The sequence below is a fragment of the Halyomorpha halys genome, unplaced genomic scaffold, assembly GCF_000696795.3.
Source record: "Halyomorpha halys isolate HHAL.00 unplaced genomic scaffold, Hhal_1.1 Scaffold148.1, whole genome shotgun sequence".
Taxonomy (NCBI): Eukaryota; Metazoa; Arthropoda; class Insecta; order Hemiptera; family Pentatomidae; genus Halyomorpha; species Halyomorpha halys.
In genome coordinates this window covers 316,264-326,670 of record NW_027112919.1, presented here as the reverse complement: position 1 = coordinate 326,670, position 10,407 = coordinate 316,264, and the positions used below count along the sequence as shown (strand labels likewise).

At 30.7% G+C, this 10,407-nt stretch overlaps 1 protein-coding gene across 2 annotated transcripts in view; it reads left to right on the top strand.

Moving 5' to 3' along the window:
- Window positions 1-2,943: 2,943 nt before the first annotated feature.
- Window positions 2,944-10,407, top strand: part of gus (gustavus) — a 100,450-nt gene continuing 92,986 nt past the window's right edge. For both annotated transcript variants that reach the window (XM_014417202.3, XM_067050591.1), the window contains exon 1: window positions 2,944-3,128. In XM_014417202.3, the coding sequence (XP_014272688.1) occupies window positions 3,100-3,128 (29 nt within the window). In that variant the 5' untranslated portion in view covers window positions 2,944-3,099. The remainder of the gene's footprint in view (window positions 3,129-10,407) is intronic.

Genomic DNA, 10,407 nt, shown 5'->3' with positions numbered 1-10,407 from the left:
TACAATCAATTTTCTTTCCATCTTTGTATATCCCTTCCCGCATAGGCCTTCCCTTTGGACAGTAATAGTGAGCACTTTCCGGGGTGACCAGCCCTATTGGGAGGCGAGTTCTTTCCATTTCTCCTTCCAGACATCCCTGTCCCTAGCAGCTCTCCACCAGAGGAGTCCTGATTCAAGGGGATGGAATATATCGCTCCATCTTTTCTTTTGACGTCATCTTATTCTTTGAAGGTCGTATGGAGTCCATTCTGTGGCAATTTTTGACCATCTGTCATCTTCCTTCTACTTTATGTTTTCATATTCGCTGTGGAAAATATAAACAAACAAGAATTACAAAAAGTTATTAGACAATAAAAACAGAAAGAATAACAAATAAAAAGTTATTTAAGGAAAAATAAGAACAAAAGTCAGGGGAATTATGAACTAAGTAGAACATCTACCTTACTAAATAAAATTAAATCCAAAAATGAGCTAAAGACGGGATGAGAAGAATTTTTATTTATTTTGTCTTCCTAACTATTTTATTTAGGTTTTTGTTAGTTTGTTTACCTCCACCTTTACATCTGTTTTATTTAATGTCATTGTTTTACTCTTGCCTTGGCATTACCTTTTTTGTATATTTTTATTTTAGCTGTGGTAGTAAATTGTCTTCGAAACGCCGGTCATCAATAAATAGTTGAGAACATTCTTAACCGCAGTAATAAAGTTATTATTGCATTTGTTATAATAAAGCAGAAAATCTTAAAATCGTTAGTACTTTAATTATTACATTTATTTTATTTTTACAGAATTATTTTGAAATTTATATATAATAATTTATTTAGAAATGAAGTAATATATCTAAAACATGTTAGAAAAAAATTTAATTTATTGAACCACCCATTAAGAATTATTTTGCTAAACGCATCTTAAACTATTTGGTACCATATATGTTAAATTGCTTACTAGAAGAACTATTAAAAAAAATCAACCACAAAGAAATATTTAACTGTGTACTTTCTTACTTCTATGATTCCCAATAATTGATTTAAATTCACCAAATCATCAAATTGCCTGTATTTTTTTCTTAAATCCTCACAATTATTTATTATATTACGATTAGAATTAGCAATCAATGGGTGTGCTTAGTAATATATATTATTGGATCCTTATTTTTATCCCCATTATTATATTAATCCAATAATTGTAAATTTGAAGGTTTATTATTTACTTCCAAGTCCTTTGAGCTTTTTGTATTTTTAATGTTATATATCTTATTTAATTTATTTTTTTAAATAATTATAGTTGCATCACTTGACATCAATTCGTATTGAAATTATCTAGCTTAAAAATTGTATAGCTTCCACTGCGCCATAATAATCAAAATTGTAATAGTTACATTTCACATATGTTTATCACTTTAATGTAAATTTCATTTACTTATTTTTCATGCACAATTTTTATTTTAAAATGGTTATAATTAATTGGATCCCAAACTCTTCAATCCCATATCACAGCCTTCGAATAATGGTGTCGTACTTGGAGGATTAAAATAAATTCCAACAAATCCCATCAAATTACCTTTACCCTACGTCGTAAACCTCCTGACTGCCCTACAGTATACTTCAATAATGTTGCCCTTACCTCTGTTGAACAGATCCGCTACCTTGGACTACATCTGGACAAACGACTAACCTGGAAACCTCACACAAGACTCGATTTCGACTATTGTAGCACTTATTAGACAAACGGTCCAAACTTCCAATTCATTACAAAAGACTGATTTACATGACAATTATATGGCCTATCTGGACATACGGCGTTGAGCTTTGGGGCTCCACTAAACCTTCGATTCCACTAGACCTTACAATCCAAAATCCGTCGTAAAATCCTAAATGCTCTCTACTTTGTCACAAATAAAATCATCCATAAAGACATTAATGTTCTCGTTGTAACCGATCTAGCCCGAACCAGATATCAATCCTTCCATTACAAACTCCCTAACCACTCAAACCCAATAGTTTCTAACCTTGCTTCCTCTTTTATTCCGGACAATCCTCCGAGGCGGCTGAAAAGAAGATGGCCTCGAGACCTTATATTGTAAAAACGTTTTTAGAGTGCTACCATTGGGGAGTTTCTCTACATGCTTGTACAATACCATTATGATTTCCTCAAATTTACTTTATGTATTTATGTACAGTTGTAAATATCAATAAATAAAAAAAATACAAATATTATTAAGGTATTTCGCACCGAGTGGAACTGTCAGCCTGCAAACAGCTCTGACGTGTTATCTCAGTTTTATACATATAATTTTCAAAAATTTACCTATGTAATCAACAAAAAAAAAAAACTCATTAAAAAAAACAAAAGTCTGCCCGCCATTCGGAGCTTTTACCATAACTACCAGATCAATTTTTTTGATACTTGGCTCTAAAGTACCAGACCACAGGACGACTCTCGGAACTAGTCATAAACGTACTCCTTTTCGTTTCAAAATGGCGGCTAATCAGATATAGTTTACGCTTATATGTCGAGCGTTTTTGAAGATTTGAGTAAAAATTCTCAGTGTTTATCACTTAAAAAAGAATAAGATTAGTTTCTAATCTTGCTTCCTCTTTTATTTCGGACAATCCTCCGAGGCGTCTGAAAAGAAGATGACCTCGAGACCTTATTTTAAAAACGTTCTTAGAGTGTTATTGGGTAGCTTCTCTACATGCTTGTACAATACCATTATGATTTCCTCAAATTTACTTGATGTATTTATGTATAGTTGTAAATATCTGTAAATAAATTAATAAAAAAAAACAAAAAACAATAGTTATAATATGATGCAAATAGTAATCGTTCATCATGTGATAATCCATTGATACGATCCCTCATAGTGACATTTAAAAGCAGAGAGGAGTGGTGGGGGAAGAGAGTAGCGGTGGGGGTAAGGAAGCGGAGTGGGGGTAGCGACTCCGAACTGCCTTCAGTCCGTGCCCGACCTTCCCTGGAGCAAGCAATATGTGTCTGTGATCTCTCCATAATACAATAGTGCTGTGTGTCTGTTCTCTCATTATATCCTCCCTAAACCATAGCAAGATATATTTCTCATCTTCATCGATACTGATCATCATGAAAACAGGGGAACATGACAGGAACAGGTATGGATAGGCCTCCGAAGAGGTAACGTTTTATAGTTTTTTTTTTATTACTTCTAACCTACCTTAGACGAGTTGGTTTTTTTTTTTCTTCTCTTCTTCGACCTCTCCCTTCCACCTAACCCCACCAGTGAAACGCCATATGGCGAGGAGTATATTTAGAAGCCAGCACTCGACCGCGGGAGATAAGACTGCTTCCAACAGATTGTAAAGAGGCCCCACCCCGTAACATATGCTGTACACGCTAACCATCGGCTGGTTAAAACTTAGACCTCTATTTCCTCTTCAGTTCAATCCGCGGAAGAATTCATTCATAAAAATGATCACTTCAAACGTGATCTAAACCATACAAAAAAATAATCTAAAACATCTCTTATGTCAGGTATTCATGGCATATATCCTACATAAGTATGATTTCCTGTAATTTCCCTGCATCCTACACAGTTATATAATGCTATTATTTGATGATCGTGTTTGTTTTTGTCAAGTGCCTTTTTATGGCGTAGTGGAAATCTACTTGTTTAAAATATGTTTTTCTCATATTAATACCATGCCAAAGACAAAGAAAAATTCATATAAATTTTCTCAAATATTACGTAAAGTTTCATCACATTATAATTTATTTTGAATATTACTTAATTCTACAAAAGTTTCTGGAATGGGCGGTCCGTTTCTGAGAAAGATGTGTATGCCGTATTTTTTTTTTTTATCCTTACTTTTTTCCTTTAATTATGGGTTTACCGTATCTCCTTTTGAACAAGTTTACCTGACTTCATTGTTTCTTCTTTACAACCCCTTTTCTTTGTCGCGATGATAAACCTTTGTACCGTCGAGGTTTTCATTGTTCTTGGCGTCGCGTTCTCTTTTTTTGGGGGGGCTTTTCTTCCCTCTTTTTTATTTGTATGCATCGTACTCTTTTATAAATCGTACATGCATATACATATGTTTGAATATTTGGAATTCAAAACGTACAACTACTATTGGCCTTTTTCGACTTTCACCATTGTTTCGAGACGCGGGTTTCATAAGAGTACATATCGTCGAAGCCTCGGGAGCCCGTTTTCTCCCCGACAGCCTGTTGTGGCCCTTTTGTTACCCGAGAGACGCTCTTGCTACCTTCGATTAATCGTTTTAGAAAAGTCGATTTTTACTTCTTTCTTCTTAACCGCCGCGTCGAGATATCGATACCTCTAGTGACCATATGGCGCCAGAAAGTAACACATGGCGAAAGTTATGTGTAACGGTTACGTATCCAACACGCCCTTCCTCTTTTCGACATTTCGCCGTGACATTATCAAAGGAGGGAACGTTTTGTAATGTAATAGTATGTCGTGTACCAGCGTATTTTGGTAGAAAAAAAATTCTGAGTCCAATAACCATATCTTTTGTATCAACTAAAATTTTAAAAAATAATATTGTAAATGTTGATTAATTTCAAATTCAACCGATCTGTTTTTTTGTAATACCCTAATTCACGTTTAAACTAAGCCAAGAGGTTTTAGGAATCTTAATTAAGCTCTTCGATAATCCAATCAGATATGCCTCGAATTCGCTACATTTCGTTTCATTATAATAATCATTCTTAAATCTCCATTCATTAAAATCATTCTCATTTGATTTCTTCAAAGTTAAACCTCGTTTAGAGTTCTTTGTTCGTTGTTTAAACAATGGATTACTGGACATCCATGTGGATAGTTGTGTATCATTCGATTTTAATAGCCACAGCTGCTTTTTGGAATTAATAACGGAATCCAATTCCGTTTTAATTGGAAAGTTTAATTTATAAGTTTTACGCCTCATGAAACAGACATAGTAATTATAATTATCATTAACTTGAAACGTGCTTCATCAACCTCTCATAAATTCTTATACTGTCAAATAATACTTCATATCTCACGTAATACGAATCTATAAAATCAAAGATATAAAAATACTGTGGTAACATGGTCCGGCAACTTCTCCCCATATACAGACCTTATGGCAAATCACAATAACAGAAAATTAAATATAATTCCTAAACAATTGCTTTATTTACATTTGCTAATTGGATCTTATAATTATTTTTTACGGTTTTAATACAAAATATGTGTTTCTATGCCAACGATAATAAAAATCAGAACAAAACAATATTAATAAAATAATTTAAACTATATTTAAGTTTCTATTTCCGAATATTGTAAAATTATTTAATATTTATTATTAACAATACAGACAAAGAAATAATAATTATCATTAGTTTAAAACGTGATTCTTCGACCTCTCATAAACTCTTGTACTGTGTAATAATACTTCATGTTTAATAACACTACGAATCTAGAACATCAAAGAAAAAAAAAAAAAATACAAACCAAAATAAATTTATGGAACTGCGGTATCATGGTCTGACATACCAAAACAATATTAATTAAATAATTTAAACTATATCAAAGTTTTGATTTCCGAATATTGTAAAACTATTTAATATTTATTATTAAAAAAAATTCATATATTTTTTATATAAAAATTAATTAGGCTAAATTTAAATCCTCTTTGTTTCTTCTAAGGCAGGATACGATGGAAACGGAAAATATTTATACATTTGACGTTAGTGCTTCATCTTAAAAATTTTTTAAATGTTTAATTCTGTTCAGTGATCGAAAGAAAAAATTATATTTACAAAACATAGATTCTATTTTCTAAATATAGAATAGAGCCATTCTTTGTTTACTGGTTCTTCTTTGTGATGTAATTGTAATTGCAATGTATAGTGATTGTATTGTAAAACTAGCCGTATTAGTAAATTAATTTGTAATATATGTATTGTGTAAATTACTCGAATCGCCGAAAATTATTGCCTCTTTCGACCATCTCCTATTCATCCAGTGACAGTAACTGGTTTATTTTTTAAACATAAAAACTATGCCGTATCGCTGTCGGACACAATTGCTCCATTCAATTCAAACATTCGACGGAATTCTCACAATGGCATTGAGAGTTCTCGCTTTTGATGAAAAGTAAAAAAAAAAAAAAAAAAAAAATACAATTACTAAGAACAATACCCGAGTTTAGGGTCGACTCGTTCTTAATTGTTTCATAGTTCTTGGAGTATTATTTTATTCTTCCGCTGTATTTGAATTCGTTTGATTCCCTATTGTATATTTTTAAATTAAATTAAATTATATACTATAAATATTTATAGTATATATATCATTTTTTATTTCATTAGGTATCCACTATATGAAATCGTGCGTTTTATAAGAGTTATATCTCTGAACTTGGTTCCTATATTTGTCATGTCATTATAGTGACTCGTTAAGCAATCATTCCTTATTTATATAAATGAACACCTGTTCACAAAAATCATCTTTTTTTCTTTGTTAGTGTCAAAATTATTTATTGACAGTATAAATGTTTATTTTAATACTGGGCTGAACTCTGTTATGATTAAAAAAAATTCTAGTTTTGTTCCTTAAAAATGTAGGAGTATTATAATTTTCTAAATAAAATTATTTTCTAATAATCATTCGGTTATTTATTAGGAATAGTAAGATAGATGAATAATATGTGTGTTTATTATAATTTAGAAAAAAATAAATATTTAGCTTTTTAAAATAAAATAGCTGTTAAATGAGCATTAATTTTGTAGGAAAGCTTTTAAAGCTAATAGAATTAATAATAATAAAAAAAAAATTATGTCCTCGAAATCTAAAATTTATATCTCCATTTTTCATTTTAGACATCAATGAACAAATTTAGTTCCGTATCTGTAGTCAAATCTGTGTTCAGGAATAATCTTTCTAACGTTTCGTCCGTTTCTGTTCGAATTTTCACTGAATATGCGCATTGATACATATATATTATATTCTATCAACATTTTTCTATGTTTCACTTATATTTCGAAACCGACTCCTCCACATTTAGAATAAACCTGGGGGATAAGTGTTAACATGGTTTAGTAATTTTTTTGACTAAATTCTCTCCCCTACTTTCGCAAACATATTGTTTATATATGATTTAATTTCTTGTTTGAGATAGGTTTGTTCATCAATTAATATTAAAAGTATCCTTTTAATTATAATTGATGATAATGTAGTCTCACACTGTTTAGTTTCTTATAATTCCTACGTTTCGTCCATTCTCAAGGATCTTACTTATAATAATACAACTAATATTTATATTAAAATTTTGCATGCTATTCTGCCTTATTCAGTAATCTATTATCCAATTTCGCTTCTTCTAATTCTATTCAATTTATACTGTCTATTACAATCTATCAATAATACATTGTTCAACCTATCTATGAAGTTTTAATAATAATGCTAGGTGTGGCATTATGAATAAGATCCTTAAGAATGGCCTAAACGTGTTACTATTTGATTCACCTATATTTTTAATAAAGGTTCGTCAGAATTGGCTTAAAATTAAACGTGAAAAAAAGCTAAGGAATTTCGTTTATACTTACAGAGATCGCATTTTGTTCTCATGAATCCCGGAATTATTATTTGTCACAATTAGTTTACATAAGAGTAAGGATACTTAAAGAATTATGGTGTGTTCAGTTTTTTTTTTTTTAACAATAATCAATTTTTCGAAAATAAAATTTAAAAAACCTGGTTAAGTTGAAAAATTTATAAAATGTTTTAGTTGATCCCCTGTGAATGTTGGCATAATATTTATTCTATTCCATTCGAGTACTAGTGTTGTGTTTTCTTCGATCTTATGTTTATATTGATTAACAAATTTCTTCATTATTACTTATATATTATGCTTTTATATTTTATTAAAATTAATAATAATCTATTCCTTTATATTAAATATTCATCTAATGATGTTTAGGGACCTGCTCTCATTTTGAAAACGTTTTAGAAAATTCAATGATAATTATTATAGGATCTGTCTTTACTTTTTTAGTTTTGTTTTTTAGTTTTGTTTTTTGTGTGCTTATTTCTGTGTCTTTACTCTTGATGTCAGTTCTTGTTAACATATTTTTATTTGACTTATTCCATAAGAGGGTTTTCAAATTTTTATATGATTGGAATAAATATCGTTTAAAATATATAATAACACATTTCCACTCTCCAACTGTTTCAAAAGATTCCCAGAAGCGAGAAAGCTGTGTTCCTTTATGGAAACGGTCATGTTATGAAACGGGTCAATTTCGCTTTCGTTTTTCATTTCTCAATTTTCAGATCTCCTATTTCTTCTTCTCGTTACTACGGTGTAGTAAGTTCATAAGACTTTAACTTATATTATAGGTACCTTTTGTTTTCGTATATATTTCGTACTTCTTTTGTTTTTGTTTAGTGTACTCGTAGGCCTTTTGTTATAATTAACCATATTGTACCTATTGTGTTATTTCGCTTGAGTTATTATGATTTGTTCTTTAGAGCCCTTTAGAGAGTTACCTACAATAGCAACTATAGGGGTATATCGCAATGGGCGGTTTATTGCTTCTAGGGTCCGTTGGATTAATTGTAAATTGCTAAACGTTAATTTATTTAAAGTAGTGAAATTATATAGTTAGTATTATGAGATGTGTATGAATTTTGAGTTTGTCATGTATATAAATGATTGGCCGTATTTTTTCAAAATATGAAGGGTCCGGTCAAAAAGAAACAAAAAATACAACTATTTATTTGCCAACGTTTCGCCCCACCTAGCAGGGCTAAAAAAATAAACAAAAAAATTTTAAAATATGTTGATAATATAGGATATAAAGATTAAAAAAATTAAACTTAGGTAGAGTTAACATTATGTAAATTATAAAAAATGTTCACAGTTGCTTTTTATCTTACATTGTTAACATGTTTTTAGTTGTATCTTTTTTAGCGCTGCCGAGTGGGACGAAACTTAGAGAAATAAATAATTGTTAAATATCTTTTGTTCATTTTTGACCGCACCCCTCGACTATCTTTTCTAATTTCTAATCTTTTTTTTTTAATTTCAGGAACTATCAATATGTCTTGAAACATACTTTCTTCATATCAATTATAATAAAATATACCCATAGAGATACTTAAGGATTTCTTATTTATAATATAGTAATATCGGGCTATTTTGTATTTGTCAAAGTTTATCTTCGTCTATTAAACCATTTTTATCCTCTACTATAACCATACTATTACCATTCTTACTTATTTATATTGTATTCAATTTACACTATCTGTTTTTGTATATATGTATATATAGTTTTTACCGTAATACTAAAATATAATATGATAGTCAGGTTTGCGGTAAAAAAAATATTTAATAACTATTTTAATGTATATGAAAATAGTTATAAACTATATTTACATTAAAATAGTTATAAACTATTTGTCCTTTTTTTGACTGCAACCCTGACCATCACCTTATATTTACACTATCCCTTATTTTATCAACAATACGTTTTACGGTAGATAAAATGTTTTTAGGAGTGCTTTGTGTCCGGCCGATAAAAACGGGACTGTAACAATAAACGTCTGCCTGAAAATTAAGGTACCTTTACATTTTGGTATCATTTACTTACACTGCAGCCAATAAAGTGCAGGTCATAAGTGCATATTGGAGTAGAAAAGTAAACAGAACCTGTTTGTCGTAAAAGTAGTATAAATCAGAAAAGGACCGACTAAGTTTTTGACAAGTCGCAATTTACTGTAGGTCTGTCTTTTAAAATATACAACATAGTGCGAATGAATACTTCATGTGTTATCGAATTGTGTAACCGATTGTGAATCTATATAAATGTCAACATTATAAATAGGCGTGAAGTAAGACGCGAGGCGACCGGGGTTCTGTGAACGCCTCAACCGAAGACCGAAATAGACTGCCCAGACATCGGGGTCAGGTCGAGACTTAGACCAGGGTTTTCCTTGGGTATTAGGGTATTGGAGGGTTCTCTTTTGGGGTATAGGTCGAGTGGAAAATGCCTTCAAGCCGGCGAAGTGCACCGGAGGTGGTATAATGAGGTGTACTTGAGAGGCTTCTCGTTTGATAGGGTTTAGGTTGGAGCCATTGATTTTTAGGTTTCCAGTGATTATTTTTAAAACTATGTTACAATGGAGCAATCGGTTAATGTGCATTTGGATTAACATAAATAAGAATCAGCTCATTGTGTAAAGTTTTAGCTCACAATATTGGTCGGGTATATATTACTAGATTTTTTTCCTTTGTTGTGTTGTATTATATTCCATCATGTGCATTCATACATTGATAATAGACATAACAGAGAACATAACAAAAAAAAAATAACATCATAATCATATTCATTCATATTATATAATATTCAGCCTAAAGGCAGCACTGTAAGATCCTACCTCTTCTC